The sequence below is a fragment of the Excalfactoria chinensis genome, chromosome 9, assembly GCF_039878825.1.
Source record: "Excalfactoria chinensis isolate bCotChi1 chromosome 9, bCotChi1.hap2, whole genome shotgun sequence".
Taxonomy (NCBI): domain Eukaryota; kingdom Metazoa; phylum Chordata; class Aves; order Galliformes; family Phasianidae; genus Excalfactoria; species Excalfactoria chinensis.
This window is the reverse complement of record NC_092833.1, coordinates 15,410,994-15,431,156: the sequence shown is the minus strand read 5'-3', so window position 1 is coordinate 15,431,156 and position 20,163 is coordinate 15,410,994. Positions and strand designations below refer to the sequence as shown.

General features: G+C 40.5%; 1 protein-coding gene across 1 annotated transcript in view; it reads left to right on the top strand.

Annotated features, from left to right (window-relative positions):
- Positions 1-20,163, top strand: part of FNDC3B (fibronectin type III domain containing 3B) — a 136,039-nt gene that overhangs the window by 104,996 nt on the left and 10,880 nt on the right. Inside the window, exons 16-23 of the mRNA XM_072344768.1 lie at positions 578-649; positions 1,100-1,218; positions 1,562-1,667; positions 2,362-2,534; positions 3,631-3,744; positions 4,882-5,031; positions 8,256-8,536; positions 14,046-14,258. Of these exons, the coding sequence (XP_072200869.1) occupies positions 578-649; positions 1,100-1,218; positions 1,562-1,667; positions 2,362-2,534; positions 3,631-3,744; positions 4,882-5,031; positions 8,256-8,536; positions 14,046-14,258 (1,228 nt within the window). The remainder of the gene's footprint in view (positions 1-577; positions 650-1,099; positions 1,219-1,561; positions 1,668-2,361; positions 2,535-3,630; positions 3,745-4,881; positions 5,032-8,255; positions 8,537-14,045; positions 14,259-20,163) is intronic.

Genomic DNA, 20,163 nt, shown 5'->3' with positions numbered 1-20,163 from the left:
AGTGTGGTTTCTCATAGGCAATTTTGGGACAGTCATAATACTGAATGTTGAATTCGGATGTAGTTCTGTTAATACATATTGGAGCGTGGATTTCATACTGCTTCTCAATACACAAAGTAGCATCTATTTGGAAATCTCATCAGCTTAATTGTGTATTTTGGAAGATGTGTAAAAGCAATTGCACTTTAAGAATCGGGATATTTGCTTCTTTTTAGCTAATGAACTTAGACTTTTATTCAAGTTTGCATTCAGGCTTTTTTGCCTACCATTTTACGTCTTGTTGCAGATGCTGCTTCTCATTCTAGCTGCTCCCTTTATCAATGGAACAAGCATCTATATCTTATCTTCTTCAATGCTTTTTCCATGTGTTTTGTTTGTGGCTTTTTTACAAAACATTAGCCAGCTACCTTATTCTGGAAGCTAAATTCTGCTGTCTGCTTCTGCTATGAATTCCTCATTGTGGGTAGAGTTGGAGGGAGGTGGTTTGTGGACAAGAAGGAGCAGAATCAGGAACAGTTTTTGTAATCTTTTTTGTTGTATTTCATTCCTTATCTTGATTTACTAACATCTTTCTTAGATCCTCCACAAGATAATGGGGGTTCGGAAATCCTGAAGTATCTCTTAGAGATTTCTCAAGGAAGTCCGGAAGGTAAAACTGAAACAAGTTTTCATTTCAATCCATTTTGACTATTGCAAAGAAATAGTGACCCTTCTGGCTGTTATTAATATGCTGCAGAGGTGATTGAAACTGAGTTACAGCCTTAACATTTACAGGATTCCTGGGGAAGGGTTGGTTAGCTTTAAACATGCTCTTTTTCTCCATGACAAGTGGAATTTTACCTTATAGGACTTGAACCTACTGCTTTATTTTAATATGTTTTAGGAATACGTGTATTTGTATGTATTCCTTGTGTTTATTTCTGTGTATGTGTGTCTGGGTGTATATGTCTTGAAGCAGGAATAATATTCATAGTAATATTAAAATTCATGACTCCAGGAAATAAATCACGTGGAAAACCATGTTAAAGATGTTCTTTTTGACATGAGTAAACTCGTTGCATTTGTGCTTTTCTGAACTTGGATATATCTAATTTTCTAGCAAATCAATGGGAAGTGGCTTATAGTGGATCGGCTACAGAATATACCTGTACTCACTTGAAACCAGGCACTTTGTACAAACTCCGGGCATGCTGTATCAGCACTGGTGGACACAGTCAGGTAAGTAGTATTTAACAGTAAGATCTATTCATTTTTTGTCATATTTTGGAGATTTATCTGCTGGATGTGGTAAATGATCTCTGCTTCTAAAAGGTGAACATTTTCCCTATGGCAGAATAAATATACTTCTTGCTCTAAATTTCAGTAGGCTAATGGAAGAACTCTGCTAGTTGCACTTGTAAGAAACATGCTTGGTAGCATTTCTTACCCTTTACTTTTATATGAAATCTTAGAAATAGTTGTTCTACAAAGTAAGTTTTTTTTTTATCACTTCCTACTCGTGGTTTGCTTTGCAGGTGCTGGAAGTACCACAGAGTTAACTTAAGCTCTGTTTCTCTTCCAGTGTTCGGAAAGTTTACCTGTCCGTACGCTAAGTGTTGCACCAGGTCCCTGCCGGCCACCAAGAGTTTTGGGGAAACCAAAGCACAAAGAAGTTCAGCTACAATGGGGTAAGCCATAGGAATGGGTCTATTGAATAGGTTGTTTTCATGGTGGAAAAGATCCCTATAGCAAAACCAACACAGATGTGGGATACAAATTCAGGTTTGCAAAAAGCTGTTATCCCAAGTGAAGCGCAGGGTTTAGATCATTGTACAGACATTTAGAATCTCATAAATGTTAGCAGTGTGACTAATGAAGTTTGAGAATGGAAGCGGTTTGTATTTTTATGAGGTGTTAGCGAGGCTTTGCCAGAAATCCCATGTGTAAGTAGTAGATTTGGAGTGTATGTGACCCTCACTACCCTGTGTCCAACAACAGCCAAGCAGCCAAGGTTTGGTCAGGCAGACCCAGTATCACATGCCTCCTAAATTGTCTTTGACCCAGAGGGAATGTTTTCAGTCCCATTCTTTGTGCAGGGTCAAAAACAGCTGTTGAGAAGAGGAACTACTTTGTTCTGCTTAAAAAGTAGCTGGGCACCTTCTGGTACCAAGCACAGTTTCCCAGTGTGAAAGAAGCATTCGGAGGAGCTGCTGATCTTCCATGTGGCAGTCTGACCTGATGAATGGTTTAGGGTTATGAGTAATTAATGTATGCTGGTTGTGCATGTGGTGGAGGTATTGCAGGTAAGGCATCTATCAAAGAAGGAAACTGTTGCTCATAATATGCATTATGTTATTAATGAGGGACTTGTTTATGTTTTAGATGTCCCTACATCAGAAAGTGGCTGTCCCATCTCAGAGTACAGCGTAGAAATGACAGAACCAGAAGAAGTTGTTTCTGAAGTGTACCATGGTCCTGATCTGGAGTGCACGGTCAGCAACCTTCTCCCTGGAGCAACGTATCGGTTCAGAGTGAGAGCTCTGAACGATGGTGGGGTATGTGCAGTTTATGATTTCCTTGTAAAATTACATCTTTCTAAGGACATACCAAATAGCCTTTCTCTGTCCTGTAATGTAAAGAAACAGCCAGATTAAATCTTAAATATGTAAGATTTCTTTGTGTTGTACGTTTTGTAATTCAGATGAAGCAATGAATGTTAGCCTTCCTTGCTAGCAGAGATACTGACAGGTGCCCATTGAGAGGCTGTCTGGAACAAAAATTTTAGTGTTGTTCAGCCTTCATAATGGTTCATTTTTACACACTTATTAGTATTCCATTCCAAAATATTAAGTATCAGTGTTTTTCCTCTAATTGCTGATATGTAACATTCCTTTGTTCTGGAGAATGGTTTCTAATTAGCTTGGGGATGTACCGAACAAAATTTATTATCCCACTCACACGGTCCCAGTTCTCCTGTGCTTGCCCTGCTGGCTGAAGTCAGCTATCCTGGCTGTTTAAATTTGTTTTTTCTTTTGCTGATTCTTTTACCAAAGGCTCAGATCTCTGAGCAGTTGCCTGAGCTGCCCACAGAGGCCTCCATGACAGCTGGGTAAAGTGGCACTTGGTGACATGCTGCTGCTGTACACCGAGACTGAATCTCCATCATAAGCCATCATTTTGCATTTAACATGTGGCAGGCATTTTATATATAAGGAGCTGGATTTCACCTCCACTGTCCTCCTCAAAGCCACAAGAGAAAGCCAGGCTATGGCATAGATGTGGGAATACCTGGAAGTAAGGTAGAGGGAAACAAGCTGCTTCTCAGCTTTCTATTGCTGAGCACACATTCCTACTCTTCAGTAAACTGGAAGTGGCTTTGGCTTTCACAGGCAGTCATCGTGGCACAGGACGATATCCTGGAGCAGCCAAAGAGCTGTCTGCTGATACCTAAGCATCCCTCACATTATAACCTCGCAATAATTCACATGGTCTAATGCTCTGATATTTAGCGCTGAGTGCTGGAAGCCCAGTTTACCTTTCAGATTGTTTATTGCATTGAGAAAATTCCTATGTGCTGTCCTTGAAAAGCCTTGTGGAATGTGAGATGTGTGTATGTTGATATGTATTCAAGTACAAATTGTTCCTCTCTAGTACGGGCCATACTCGGAAGCTACAGAAATCACCACAGCAGCAGGACCACCTGGCCAGTGCAGAGCACCTTCCCTGTCCTTCCTTTCTGATGCACGTGTACTTGTAAGCTGGGAGGTAGGTTGCGTGTTCTTGCTGTTTAATTTCTGTTTTCCTTGTCCAAACTGATGTTGTTAGTGCACACTTGAAAAGTAGCTCGAGAAATTTTAACTGGTTTAGTTAAAAAAAAGCATTTGCGGTAAAATTATATGCAGAAACCCTTCTATTATCAAAAGCCATCCTTTCTCCTTTTTAAAGAATTGCATAAGGTTGATCTTGAGCCATCTGGACCAGCATTCGAACACAGGACATCCTAGACTGGTGTCACATGGTAGTGTTGGCCTGTCTAACATGCACTCTGTAAACTTTTAGCATGTCAGAATGCCCTGGGGGGGAATTATGAAGGCAAATATTTTGTTTTGAGTGAATGTGGAGTCTCTGATATGAGATGAACTCAGCACAAATGTTACAATTTACCTCTTCCTCAAAAATTATTTGTCTCTTCCCCAAATATTTACTTTTATTTTAGTCTGTATGCATTCCTTCTCCTTGCTTCACCATCTTAGACTTTGGATCCTTTAATAAGTCATAGCTGAAACGCAGAAGTGCAGCTGTTCAGCCATGCAGCTTGACTTGCCCTCCACAAAAGGATACCACTGATGACAAGGAAGTTACTGATGTTCATGAGTTTTCGTGTGGATGTTAATGTACCCAGGTCCACCTTCTCTGTCCCATGTTTTGTGCATTAGCTTGATGGCTGACTTGCATTGAAAACCTCAGATAAGTTGCCATGACTTTTGAGGTCAATCTTTTCTCAGTAGCGTGAATAACTACTTCAGGCTCAAAGGCCATCTCTTCCAGAGATGTTCTGATTGACTAGATTGATGCTTTTTTTGCATTCTCCACAGCTGTGCGTCTGCCAAGCCAGTTGAAAGGCAATTTATTACTGAGTGTTGTGATGAAAAGTGAAGTAGCTGCATATGCTCTCATTTCTGTCTATTTCTTTCAGGTAAATATTGTGCAGAACTAGACTGTCTCAGTAACCTACTAGGGGAACACTAATTCAGGGCATTTCAATTTGCAGTGGTAGTAGTGCCATTAATTTCAAAATAAGAGTGTTTTTTTTTTTTCAGGTTGTTTCTTTCTTACCCAGTGAAACACAAAGATGTGCCATGCTCATTTCTAAATCAAATTATACAAATACTTGTGTTGCAGAGTCCTGAGTGTTCTGGTGCTGACATCTCTGAATACAGATTAGAGTGGGGAGAAGATGAGGAATCTCTACAACTTGTGTATAGTGGCACAGATACCTGTTTTGAAATAAGTGAGCTGTCGGCAGCAGTGCAGTACTGCTGTAGGCTACAGGTATGGAAGCTGCAAGCTTTTACATGCGTTGCTACCTAATATCGTGGTTACTTTCTGCTGTGTTTTGTTATTTTTCCTAAGTAGACTCTATGAAGTTATATATTTTACATATATTTTGAAAGTCAGCTGCAACCTTCATTTTATTTTAAATAATGCAGGCTGTTGTAATATGGTTTAGATTCAACGCTATTCAAGTGATCAACAGGTTATTCCAACAAGAGAGTTGGAATAACTTGCATCTTGCATGTTTAATGTTCTTAATTTTCAGTGAATGATACTTTCAACAACTATTTTGTGCTTTGATGGTAAAACAAAATGAGAGTGTTTTAAAAAACAAATTTTTGCTATTGTGTAAACATTTACCTCCCAAGTGGATGCTGAAGATTCCCTAGCTTAAACAATAAACTCCAACATCTGTTTCATTTATCAAATAAAGCAGCTGAGTAGATTGTTATGCACACAGGTGCCAAAAGGAATGTCCTCATCTTTACAGTTTTCTCTTACATCTTCAGTGTTACTTCTACTCTTTTCTCCTTTATGTCCACTGAAAAATAAATGCAAAGCAAAGTGAAAGTAGGGAAAAAATTTTGCACAAGATTCTGTTCCAGAAGATCTATTTGTATGGCAAGACAGAATATCACCAGTAAATCCAACCAAAGGTTCGTACCCCCACCCAGCTGGCAGGAGGTGGACCACGCAGGGCCTTTCCTTTGATCAGGGAGGCACGCTTCTGTCAAGTGTTTCCTTCTCAGCTGTTTTTAACAGGACATTGACGTTTTTTTTTTTACTAAGTAGCTTTTGAGCAGTTGGTCAACTGCCAAAGAGCAAGTGCCCAACACCTCTAATTATGCTCAGCTGTGTTTAGCAATCTTGTAATTGCTGTATACCTTGCTCTGGCAGTGCTGGAAAAACGTTGTTGAATGAACATGTATGGGTAGCTTGGAAGTCTGTAAGGTGTATCTGTTTGCTCAAGAAGGAAGGTGTTCAGAACCCAGTGAGCAGGGAAGTGACGGTGAGAGAACTTCTGTAGTTGAACAGTGGGGAACTCGGAGATTTTGATGTTAAAAATGGAAGCAGACAGCTGTATGGGGTTTTGATTTCAAGCAAACGTTAATTTTATGTTTTGTGCCATAGAAGTGTTGCACTCATCCACCTCGGCTTTGACAAGGCTAGTGTAATTTCTTCCATAGATGGGAGTGAAATGAAATGCCCAACAGCACTAAGAGATGTTATTGAAATCTATTGGTGACCCAAGCATTGCTTTCTAGAGGGCTTCATCCTGTAGACAGTCTATGTTTTATGGAGATGCATGTCAGATAAACCACAATATAAGATACACTGCAACATTTAAGCAATTATATGAAAATTAATGAAGTATTTGTTACAGACAAAGAGGAGTTGAATCGTGTCAGAAATTTCTGCTTTTTTATTGGTGAGAATAACAGTTCTTTTTCACGTCTCTTAGCAGCTCTAGCAAAAAATATTTCTGTCACTTTATCAAAATAAAGATTTCCCAGACTACTTTTATTCAGTCTTCTAATAAACACGTAATACTGCTATCTCCATCTACAGTAACCCAATAAAAAGAGAGAATTGAGGAATCATGCATATGTATCTTGAGGGCAGACAGTTTGTCTTTACTGTTGCTCAACTTTTTTTCCTGTAATGAATATTCCTGAAAACAATTGTGGCATCTGCAGAGGGAAATATTATGTCATTTAGGCAGGGGAAGCATCTAGGAAGCAAAGAAGAATGAGATTCCCATCAGTTATGATGATGAGGTTGTCTAATAAAGCAGTTAAAAGCACCACTAAAAATAAATTGCTTGGAGCAAGATACAGATTGCCAAACACTGGTTTAGAGGCAGACTGCAGAACAAGGCTCACTTTTAACAGTTCTAGGAGTGCTTTGCTCAGAGGAAGATGTCCCTGGAGCGGTATTTGTTTTGAAGGGCTTTTTAAGGGCTGACAAATCTAACTTTATTATCTGTTTCTTCAGTTGAATAAAACACCTCCTGGAAAAACAGAGCATGGCTTTGTATTTGTACTATGCGTAGTAGAAAAAAAAATAGGTACTAAGCCACTATTGCCCAGCATAGGCAAGGAACCAAACAAGTGTTTGATGCATCCTTTCCTTGCCACCATAGTCCTACTGGCAAGATTGTAAGCATAGGCTGTCCAGGTTGTCATCTGTTCGGAGAATCGGCTGGTGGACAACACATTGAAACACCAAAAGCTGTTTCTGAAGGGTTGCACCTTGTGTGCTGTAGTGCAGCTGGACAAAGGCACGAGTGACCTGTCACTCAGCTTTGGGCCTGGTTTGAGTAGCAAGCTGTAGTAGGTATGTCTCAAGGTCCCCTCCAGCCTGAATGGCTCTGTAATTCTTTGCACGGTGGTGAGAAGGTAACAGTGCAGCATGCACAGCACATAGCGCTGACTGAGTCAGCAAGGCAAAACGGGCCCGTGCAATTGTGTGATGTTGAGCTTGCATAGGCATCAGCCTCTAATTAATGAGCAGAAAAGGGTCAGAATTTGAACCTTGCTTTCTATTGGGGTCCTTGATCCGTGAATCAAGATGAGAAGCTTGGTAATTGTTTGGCCTCCTATCCAGTGGAAAATATTGAGCTATGTACTTGGGTGGTTTCTTGCTAGTGACCTGTGACTTCTGGGGAAATCTGAGTCATAGGCTTAGTGCCATGCTGAGCTGGTATATTCTTATACCAGAAACTTTTAGCATCCAATTAACTGCTTGCTGTCTGAGCTAGAAGCCTGTGCAACTCGCAACAAGTCCCTTACATTTAGGGATTTTTACTTGTATAAAGCATGTCATGTTCCATAGTGCAGAAATAGGTTTTTATGCAGAGCAACTTGATAATTTTAGGTAACCAGTTTGCCGGGCACTGTGATGTCACCTGTTACTGGCAGCACACTGACTCTTATGTTACCTCTTACCAAACCAAGTTTGCTGCTGATTCAAAGGTTACTGTTAAGATTGATTAAATGTATTTTCCAGTTTTCCTGACTGACACTCCTGAGTAACTAAGGAAGATATTAATTACCCTAATCCAGGTAGAGGGTACGAATCATCCTTTGGAGAATGAATTGGTGATGTGCCCTCTCTGAGGAATCCATGGAGCTGTTTCAGGCTGCACAGTTTGTGATTAAAAACTTACTAAGCATGTGAAAGAGAACATTTATTCTATATAACCTTATTGTTGCACACAGGCTGTTAACCAGGCAGGAGCTGGACCCTACAGTGAACTGGTAACCTGCAGGATCCCCGCATCTGTACCTGACGCAGTCTCTACACTCTTTGTGCTGGAGGATGAGCATGTGGATGCCTGTCAGCTCTCAGCCTCTGTGTGCCTTGCATTGAACTGGGAAGAGCCATGCAATAATGGAGCTGAGATTACTTCATACAACATTGACCTTGGTGACATCATCATTCCCATAGGAAATATTACGAGTTACGTTATTTGTGATTTGCTTCCAGAAACCTCATACCGGTGAGTACAATTTTTTGCTATGCTGTACATTCAGGATGAGATTATGTGGTTTAATTTTACATGGGAAATGTTTATGGCATGCAGAAGGAGTAAAGAAAAACCAAACCAGTGAGCCTAGAAATCTGCAGTATCTGCTTTATGGAATGAATTGCAGTAGTTCAGGTTCAAATACTGCATTTCCTCACCTTCCTATTCCTTCTTTCTCTTCTACTGCTGTCTCTGACCTCTCCTTTTCAAGTTGCTCTGATGCAGTAAGGATGCCAGTAGGGAAAATAATTCCAAAAATTACAGAGAACTAAAATTAAAGTGCAACTTCTCCCTCTTTTTTTTCTTCCTTTCTGAATATCAGTACTGTTATAAGGGTTTATTATTAAATATATTGATCTCTGTGAAGGAGTTTGCACGCAGGTAACTTTTATTTATGTAGCTCCAGCTATTTTTCTTACTGGAAAATTAAAAGATAATCTGAGTTTAAAACAATTTCTCCATAGCAGTTCAGATTCTAAATTTCTAAGTGGCACTGCAAAAATGTCATTGTTAATGCTTAAATTTATGGGTTTTTTTCCCCCAGTGTTAACTGAAATTAAAAACTAGAAAAGGTTCTGTGCAGGCAATGAACGGCACTATAGCAGAAGATGTGATGAGAGGCATTCTGGCTTAAGTACTGTTCTAATAAAGCCTGAAATCTGATTGCACAGCTGTAAAACTAGACATGGCACGGAACTACTGTAACATTTATTTGTTCTTTGTATACAGCATCACAATCCTACAGATCTTGTAGGCCAGATCTCTGGCCTTTCTCTAAGCCAGGCCAGAGAACGCAACTTTCTGAAGACCAATTGAAAACATAATGCAGGTAGCGAGAAGCTGAACAGCTTGTTTATTGACTGGATACCCAGCTGTGCAGCATCTTTAGGCATCATCTTTGGTAACGTCTTGCACTACCTGGTTTCTCCTTGTATGTTCAGTCAAGTGCCAAAACAACCTTGAGCATTCATCACAAAGGCCTTTGTCCTTCAGTCCCTTCTTTAGCTGGTTCCTAGCTGTCTATAGCTTTGTTTTGGATACCAGCCTTGTCTCCAAAGCCTGGAAATAGAGGTAGAGAATGAAGCAATGGACTGGACATTACTCTGCTTTCTAGTCAGGATTCAGTCCCTGAAGCTCTTAGTTGTGCTGCCGTAAAAATATTGTTGTGCTGAGATCATACTGGATTGTTTTATGTCTTTTACATTCTTGTTTCTTTAATTTGTAAAAAGCACTATATTAAATTACTTATTTGTAGTCGGGGAGTCTGGCTGTCTCTGATCCAAATGAAAATGCTGAAGCGTGAGCATTAAGTCTGCAACTGTTCTAAATATTGTTGTAAGACTGAGTTCCTACAAAGAAAGAAAATGTTGTGTGAAAAGCACAAGCCAGTAAGTACCCAGAAGTAATGCTATATGAAAGCTCTTGTTTTTAATAAATAAAACAAGAGAAAGACCATCTCAGTTCTTACATCTTGTGTCTGCCAGAGGAGACAAGGGACAAATCCAGTTGCACCTTATACAGCACAACCTGTAGCACAGAGAGATTTCTGTGGTAACTGGGGTATGTATGTCAAAGTATTTTTGCTATTGACCGACACCACGTATTTCCTTTCAGTGCACTTATCAGGCTGTTTTCTGAAAGTAGTGTCAAAAAGCAGTGAGTGTGTTTTCTTCCAGGCTTTGTTTTTCTTAGACTAAACAAGCTCAACACTACTGGTTTTGAGGCTATGAAATCTCTTGATAAACTTTCAGCAGAACCTGAAGGTAGCCAAGGTCTTATTTGTTTGATTGCATTAGAAATCCACTGTCAACATTTTGTTTGCGGGAACCCTGAACTCGAAAAGCAAATGTTGTTATTTTGAATCCAGCAATGCAGAAATCAGAAAGGAGCATGGCTTTCAATAGCACTGTGATTCAGGCAGTAGGCCCTCATGTGTCTGCCCCAATGGGCTTGTTGGCTTGTGTCTGGCATTGCTCTGCTGCATCCATCTGATGGGACGATCACCCATGTGTTACTCAAATACGTGCAGAGAAAGCTCAGGGCTCTTTGCAGGTCGTTTGAAGCTGGCAAGTTCGGTGGTTACTCTGTCTTGGCAGCAAATCCTGCCAGCACAACACAAGAAGGATTTGCATCCTAAAATATATTCAAAGCGTGAGGAACTGGGGCATGCCTCTGCCGTGCAGCTAGTGGATAGGCTGGGGCTGGTTTCAAGAGGATCCATCCAGTGTCAGGCACCAGCACTGCTTTTGCAATAAGCAGATGCCTCCCAAAAGCACTCTATAAATGTCACTGCTTTAAGCCGGCCAGCTGCAGGAACATATCTGAGTTCTGCAGTCTTTCCGTGTTATTAACGTAGCCTTGCAGCTCTGGAAGCTGTGATTGCAGCATAATAAAGGTAGGACTGGTTTTCTGTGAACCGATCTAACTAGAAGTGAGTAAATAAATACCCCACAATAAATAAGTATTTGACAGTAATAGAAATGTCAATTTTCTGTTACACTCTGTTCCCAGGCTTTGCTCTACACTTTCTATAGTTAATTGTGCAGCGCTGTTAGGGACACTTCACCGCAAAACAGGGATTCATTTATTTTTTTAAGAATGCTTCTTTTGCTCTGAAGTTACGTAGATTACAGAGACAGATAAGCCCCATTAAACTTTAATAGCAACAGATATTTCTAGTTTGGTTTAGGAATACAATTCCAGACATTTTTAATTTCTAAACTGTATCAAGGGAAAGATCTTCCAGCGTGCAAAGAGAAGAATGCACATGGATGCTCAAGTTAGCAATGCCCCAGTGCATTATAAAACAAAAGCTGTGCTTTGAATTATGAAGGTAAGTCTTGCTCCATCTCCAGAAGAGTGCAGTGTGAGGGACCTGCGGGGCTGGCTGGTAAGAGTGCTGTCCTTAACATTCAGGCTGGTGGCAGGAGGGGACTGAGCTGTGTGTCTCCTCTCTTTTATGAAGTCTGTAGTTGTCACACACACATGTATGGCAGCTGGTGGCATTCTGCTTATGGGAACTGGTGAACGAAACTCTTCACATGTCAGACTCTGTAAGATTGATTTAGAAATGATTTTTGAGTTTGCTGGAATACATTACGAAGGATTTTCTGACCGAGCTGAAAATAGCCTCATCTTTAGTGTGTTTATTTTCCTCGGTCAAGGAGCCTATAGTGGTCTGTTAAAGGTCTTTTAATGGCTTCTAAATTTACTTAGTTTGATGTATTTATTTTTACTGTTTAGAAGACACAGTGGGGAAATGTGGGAATGAATATACAGGGTTGAGGCCTGCAGGGTGACAATTGACAAAGAATTTTTCCGGTGGTATAATCAGCAGAAACAGGCTGACCACATGCAGCCCTGGTAGAAGGAAATAAATCAGCTATAGCTCTCCCTCTATTATCATTCACCAGATGCCTTTCTTTATTTGATTTTATTGTCACTGGTCTCACTTTGCTCCTGTGTCAGAAGGACGGGTGGGTGAGTGCCCATTTGTGTTCATCAGATGGTGGGACCTGAAGCTCTGTGAGCCCAGGAAAGCAACCACAAGTGAGAGAAGAGGCACATTTTTACCCTATGCAAATACCTGGCAAAGGGTGGATCAGCAAATGGAGCCATATGTTTGTGCACACATCATAAAAGCAAGTTGCCAGCTCGTGTATAAGAAGCGTGGTGTGAAATCTGAGAGAGCTTCATTTCGGTCACTCCTTGTTTTCAGATGTGATAATTGCTGTTGGGAGGAGTTAGCTGTGATGCTTGGGGACAGGTGAGGTGGTGGTGGGTAATACAAAATAAAGCAGAGGGTGTTGGTGTAAGCAGTCTGTGTTCTGTCATGTTGCTGTTGCTGTTTTTGTTCATATGCTGACAAACTTGCCAGAATCCAGTGAAAATTCAGGCAATTTTCACTCTTTTCTTTCTGGAAAGACTATTAACTATTAACATAATCACTTCTCGATCTGAAGCAATCCAATAACATCATATGAAATAAATTCAATGTCTGTATATTAACTGCACTTCTGAAGATATTAGAAAAGTCTTTGTTCTTTTTCCTGCAACTCCTTGCGTGCAGCACTTGAAGAGGAGGCTCCCAATGGATGCCTCTTCCTGCTGTTTTCTTCCTGGAGGAGGAAGTCTTCTCTGTATAGCATCATACAGTGGTCAGGACTTATTTCCTGAAACTAAAAGGAGGATTAAAAGGAAAATGCAGCTCAACACTTTCCTTGTTTAGGCAGCCAAGGGACTGTTTGCCCTGGTAAATGGCCTGATCAATAAGCAAAAGCTTAACCACGTGGCCGTGAAAACACTGTGCACAATTATTTCTACCACCTAATTAATAGATGAGACTGCATTTGCAATGTGTTTATTTATCACTTAACCTTTTGTTTTGTTTTGTTTTGAAATTGCAGAAAATAACGGTTTGGGGTTTAATTTGTTGGGAATTTTGTTCTCTGGAGGATTCTTTTCACTTCTTTAATGCTGCATAACCTTTTCCTAATGGTAGAGCCTAGAGGCTTTTCAAAGCAAAGTAATTTCTCATATATTATATATGCAAGCTTAATCACTTTATGTACTTTTAACAAAAGTAAATAGCTATGCCAGCCGATGATATTTCTATTTATCTTGTTTTCTCTGAAGCAGGCTGTGTGATGGCTTACCAGATTCTGCTCTTCTCCCTTACAAGGGAGTTCCTGGCTTCTTGGTGGCTGACACTTTTGAGAAGCAATGCATCTTGCAGAGTCTTTTCCCATGAGAAAATACAGGGTTGCAGCATATAGAATTTCCAAAGTAAATGGCATCTGTCTGGTGATCTACAGTTGATGTACTGTCTAAAACTGTAGTTTACCCAGCTTCTTTTCTCTAATTCTCTCTGTGATTTAGCAATCTTTTGGAACTTGTCAGGCTTGTCTCTTCCAATATTTCTACTTTGACAGAATCTCACATATAATAAGTCCTCAAAGCTCTTTCCAAATGCATACTTCATATTTTTGTTTTGATGTTGCTGTTGACATTACCATAGTAGAATACTACATCTCTTCACTCGTTCCTATAACAGATTCTCATTGTGCAAATTATTAAACTGAAGTGCAGACAGACAAGAGAGCAACAAAGTAGTACAAGCTGAGATACCTACATCAGACTGCAACCTACAGACAGAGTAGTTGTGATTCAAACCTTCCAGGGTTAGCTCTTCCAAGTAGACTTCAGTGTGTGCCAACAGCATGCTTTGAGATGTGCTGTGCACACAGAAATAATGCTGTTCTTAACTTGTCAAAGGCATTTACCAGTATGGAGGGAGGCTGCATGGCAGTTAAGCCCACGCTGACTGCCACCAGCTTCTAAGATAGCTTAGGTAGGTCCTTCTGCCTCTGTCTTACTGTGTTTCTTCATATCTTCACTGCTGCACTTGAGACTTTTGTACACCGAGAACCTTGTGAAAATGCTTTATTTAACATTCACCTTTTTGCTCATTTGCTCATTTTAGGATCAGGATCCAGGCTGTCAATGAAATTGGAGCTGGACCATTTAGCCACTTTATTAAAGCAAAAACCAGGCCATTACCACCCTTACCTCCTCGGCTGGAGTGTGCTGCAGCGGGTCCTCAGAGCCTGAAGCTGAAATGGGGAGACAGCAGTTCCAAGCTTCATGCTACCGATGACATGGTCTACATCTTACAGATTGAAGACAGAAACAAAAGGTAAGATCTGATTCATCTCTTGTGTTAACAAAGAATGAATTCTTGCTCAAGATAACGCAGATTTGAATCACAGTAAGAGAAACATTGTTTTCCCAATTACTCGATGCTATAAATGTATACAAAATGTTGTTTCAATTGGGATCCTGTGCCTGTAGTCTAATGAAGCAGAATTCATAACAAAGCTGATAGTTATTGTAGAACAACTGCAGTCATTGCTGCACTGTGAAATTTTAGCTAACTACTGGCTCCTCTGCCAGCAAAAATTATTATTTCGTTTTATGATCACGCTGATTTTTCCCTTTGGAATATGCAAAGCAAAGATATTGCACACAGTGTGTGTATTAGTTAAAGAACTGGTCACAGAGTCAGAGGTCTAGGAAAAGCAAACACAGAACTGGAAAAGGTTTTTTGAGCAGAGCGTGATGGTTGGGATTTTAGATCCATCACACATTAGATCTTATGGAAGAAATGAACTTGGCATCAGCTTGGTAGCAACACAGTAGCAATAAAATAAGAATGCTGTAGAGCTTATTTGCTGTGTTTCACTTCCCTAAAGTTTTTCTCAAAGCCATAAGAGCTTTCAGTATGCAGGAAACACAAAACTGGACAGTAAATAGTTCAGGAAGAAGCTTTTCACAAAAAAAACTTTGTTTTGGAAGGTTTGACAAAGTGGCTCCAAAGATCTCTTCAATGAATAAATATCACAAATGGTTCATAATTTACTGAGAAACACTCTCAGTGAGTTTAATTAGGTAAAATAACTGGTATATGAAATAGAAAATCCATAGGGACCTTCAGTACAGATCATAATTTGGTGTAAATTAGTATGATTCTTTCTATTTAAATAAAGCTGTGCTGACTTTGTGCCAGCTGAAGATCTGGCCCAAAAGCTCTAATTCTAAGTAATAAAACCACCATGAATAATGCCTAAATACCTCCCATTGTTTCAACTATACCGATACAGAGATGGTACACACTCCTTTGTCTTAATGCTGGGAGGTGTCCAATGAATATAAATACCCATTTGAAAGTTTGACTGATGAAACAGTTTCTCTGGAGTGCAGCGGTGCTTGTTAAGAGCCCATCACCTGCAGCAGCATGTGAGCAAGCTAGCTGTAAAGAAACGTCCAGCAGGCTGCTTTTGTCTGCTTTCATGTAGCAGTGCAGGTAGGATATTACCAACCTGTTTCTGTATTGGAGAAATAAGTTTCCTTGTAATAAGTTATATTACCTTGCTGCAGAGAACCAAAGCTGTTTCTAGAGTCACTGTTTGATTTTGTACAAGCTTCCTTCTGCAGATGAACTTAGGAACTATTAATAAGGAGGATCTGCTGCTCCTTGCACTTGTTACTCTGCTGTGTATTCCAGGTTTTAAATTTGAGTCGTAGCCTACTTGCGATCCCAAAGATGCTGAGCAGCCACTCATCTGCACTGATTGTTTCCTGGTACGCTTGTGAAAAGCACTGGAAGACAGTCCCTTGGGCATAGGCATCTTTAATTGTGCAGTGCTTTAACAGAGTGATGCAGGTGAACTGTGGATGTCAAATGGAATAGAAGGATGATTTGGAATCTTCTACGGTTTGAAAAGGTTGTTGTTGGGAGGTGCCATGGTGTCCTCTCTGCTCAAAGAGAGGACTCTGGGCAGGGCATGGATAATAGAGACAAAGGAATGGTCTCTGTCTTGCCCTCTATCTTTCAGAAGTTACAGTTAATATCTTCTCTGAGACATCTGAATTTACTTCTATCTGGTTGGTATCCCTCAAGTCAGGATTTGGTGAATCTGAGCATGCTGTTTGTTCATTGCAGCAGTCCTTACTGATGAGTTTTGACATATGAGATAATTTTAAAGTAATACTGACGCATTTTCACCAGCAGAAATACAAGGTAAACAAATTATTTTTAAGAACAGGAATCACCAAGAAGGCAGGAACACTAGCAGTTCAGGTACCCTTTTTGTAGAGATTCTCTTCTGTCTCTATGCACTGATCACCAGCCAGTGCTCTTGAGTGTGTCTTGGTCATTAAGAATTGTTTTTAACTTTTCCGTGCTGTAAAGAGGCAACAGGCCAGTTGTTGCAGACTGAAGGTCTCATTGATTGCAAGAGCTGTGAAACGAAATACTTGGAAATCTCCTGACACTGATTAATGTCGGGGCTTGAAAAGGGGCACGTATCAGAAATGCACCTGCCTTATCTGCCGTTAGTGCCTTGGTGTGTGACATCCAGGCAGATCAAATTAATCTCTCTTGTCCTTTCAATTACGTGTAGCATTAATTGGAGATGAAAAGTCTGTTTCTAGAAAGCACAACACATGGGAACGTTAATTGAAAGCAGTTGACCTTTATGTAAAGAGGATGATAAAATTTCAGTGTTTTTTAAGCAAACCAGCATTCCAAACTGTTGTAACATCAAGAAAATCACGTTAATCATGTTGCACCGTTTTCCAGAATGTGGTGCATTTTTCTTTTCCAGGTGAGACAAGCGAACCTAATTAGCAGTAATGCTTTTGGATATTTCTTTTCTATACTGTTAATTAGTCTTTAGTTGTTCTACAGGTAATTATACCACTTAGTGTCTTAAAACACTTGCAATGCCTAGTCTGAACGAGGGAATTGGCAAGTACGTTAGGTGGGGGTCAGTCATTCCATTGCTTGTATTTCTTTTAGATAAATATTACCTTGCAGTTGAGTTTAGTTGTGTGATTTTGCTACGTGTGTGGTCATACAAAGAAAAATATGAGCACTTATAGTTTAAGAGAATCATTGGATGATCATTGGGTGAGAGGGTTCTGCTTACACTGAGGAGCAGGTGGGCTACAAGAGAATGATTCTCTTTCTGCCTCCCACAGCACTGTGGTGATCCACAGTGCAGGTGGGCCACTTCTCCATCTGTAGGTGCCAGCTTTGTTTTGCTGAAGCTGTAAAGCAGACAGGATGCCTCGCTCTCTTAGCAAGTTTTGCCAAACCAAATGACTGAGACTGTCACGGCTGTGGATAGCTCTGAACATGCTGTGCTGAATGAGATTCATTTTAAGGTTCATAGAAACTGTTAGATGCTGCCATATTAATAAAGCGGACTGTAATGCTGCACAAGAGAGATAAAGATGTGTGTGACTATAAGAGCATTAATTTGTAACTGCTTGATTGGTGCTTTGTTCTGTTTTGGTTTTAGCTTTATTAAGCCTGCTCCTGTTTATATCTTCTGTTAGTTTTTAACGCATTGCCACTGCAAACCATAGTATCGGTAGCTGCTTAGTCATCTGGTTCTTCTTGACTTTTGGCAGGGAGTTGGGTGCTCTCTGTAACTTCTCCCAAATCCTTTACTGAAATGCTCTAAATTCACATTACAGTGTGCTCAGTATTGCTCTGTATCCCTGTTCCTCGGCCTCCAGTGTGGTTGCACACAGGAATCACATTGAGCACTTGGCTTATCTGCCTTCCATGCCTCCTGAACGTGCCCAGACACTGTGGAGATGTTACTGTTGCTTAATTTTCCCCTCAGGAATCATTCAGAATTAAAACTTTTTCTCCATCTCTTACTCATCCTTGAAGTTGATTTTCAAGGTGTTCTGTTGTCTTCTTTGTGATGTGCCTGATCTACACCTGATGTAAACAATAGAATTGGTGTACTGTATGTGTACATAGAGTGTACATATGTGTACAACATCTCTTTGTCAGCATCCAAAGTCTGAATGATTACACAGGTCTGCCATCCAAAAGGGGACTAAAGGGAAACGAGCACAAAGCATCTGTAGGTTTTTCACTCTGTGATAATCTATTGGGAAGAATACAGACCTGAGGCCTTTAGTTCAGGCTTCCCATGCTCTCTGTATGCTGCTTACACAATGCGGTAGGCTGTAAATCCCAGCTGCCTTCAGCAACATGGACTTCAAGAGGAAAGATGGTAACTCATCCTTCTAAAAAATTAGTTTTTCTTGCTAGGTGGGAGCTTTTGTATGTCAAGGCATCTCCATTCTCCATAATTCTGGAACTCTTGACAGGTGGCCGTGGTAAATATGGATTGCGTGCTTGAATTCAGTAGCAGATGAAAGGATGATCTAGGAGAAGCAAACTAAAAATCAATTTCTGGCTGCAAGTGCTCCTTACCCACAGGCTAGACATGCTAAGTCATTGGACAAAGAAAACAAAACTCTCCCCATTAACTGCTAGCACTTCTTGTTCCGCCTTTTTCCTCTCTGGTTAGTTTTGCTTTTCCAAGTACAAGCAAAGAAACATCATTTCCTGTTGTTATGCCTGTAAACAGAAGCTACATGGCTGCTGTTGTGAGGAGGTAGGTTTCTAAACGTTGCCATGAGCAAGCCTACGTGGTAAGGTTTCCTAAAGATATCTTCTAGAGAACAGATCTTCTGATCAGTGAGTCCAGCATGAGTGGTCCATCCTCAAGGTAGGGCACCTAGGGCTGTGCCAGCAGTGGGGCTGCCTGGTTTTATTCAGCTTTAGAACGGAGCGTTCCCTGTGTTGGAGGTGAATTACATATTTTTGTTCTGAAGCTTTGCTTTCCAGAGTGCTGCTGTAAACTGGGGAACAAAATGGCATAAATCAGTGAGTGCTTGATAACATTCTTTAGAGAAAATAGAGGAACAGTCTGAAAAAAAGAAAAACAAAACAAAACAAAAAGTCAGAGGGGGCTATAAGCTGTAATTGTGCAGATAACAGGCACACTACAATAACAGCATTAGAAGTTGTGTTGAATGGTGAAATCCATGTGCTTTGCTTTCTAACTGTACAGTTGCCCAGGTACGCTGCGTAAAAGCTGCAGGTCACCAGGTCAGACCTGTGGTGGATTAATGATTTCTCGACCCAAAAGTGTGTCAGATCACCACAGTGCTGTGGGAGGCAGGAAGAGAATCATTCTCTTGTAGCCCTTGTTCCAGGCTCCAGGTTGCTGTCTGTCTTAGCACGGTGTGTTAGGTTTTCTTTCAAATTAAACTGTTGCAAAGACAATCATGTTACTAAAATACAAACAAAGCGAGAGGCTCTGAAAAAGGTAACCTGCTGATTAAAATGTGCTGAGCGCTAATGAATGAAGGTAGAGCAGCAAGTGCGTTCATAATCCTCTGCCTGACTGTAAGTGGCTGAAGTGATGGAAACAGAAAAAACTCTGACATGTAAAACATTTCCAAGAAGATCTTCGTGGTGAATTAGAAGGTATTGATGAAAAAACTAACAGCAGCGGTGTCTCCCAGACAATCATTCTAGGACATTTTGTTCTCTCTTTTCCAGGCTGTGTAAGTAAATGAATGATCTGCAAGTGACATGAGAGTGTCTGGGAGAGAGAATTCAGATCACTCAAGCGGGAGCCAGATTCTCTGGGGGATGTTGTGCTCCCTCGAGATGATTTTCAACTTGTGCTGTTACCTTAGTGGGGAGGAGAGGCAATATTGCATCGTGTTAAATTCTGACCATACAGGTTCACTTACGATAACAACAACAAATCTATGTTTGAAAGCACAGGTGGCCCACACAGGTAGTCACTTCTCAAAGACAACATATCAGGGTAAAATGTGCAGCCCCTTGCCTTTCAAATTGGGCTGGGCAAACCTTTTAGAACCAAAAATGTATAGGTGCTATTAGCATGCATGGGAATTCACATAGATGGTCTATGCAGGCAGAGTTTAGGGAATGACAACGTCCTGTCTGAGATGCACTCAAGTATGTTTTGGTTTTGTTTCTCTCTTGAAAGGAAAGAGTATCAAAATGATAGGAACCAAAATACAAAACATTTCTCTAAGGACATTTCTAATAGGAATAGGAATGCTTTTGGGTTGTTTCAAACCCACATTGTCACCACAGTTTTGCCAGTACAACTGCTTTGACATAATGTTGGAGCAGCTAGGGAATTAATCCAGTACAAGGCTACCTTGATTCTATCAGTTCTCAAACCCAG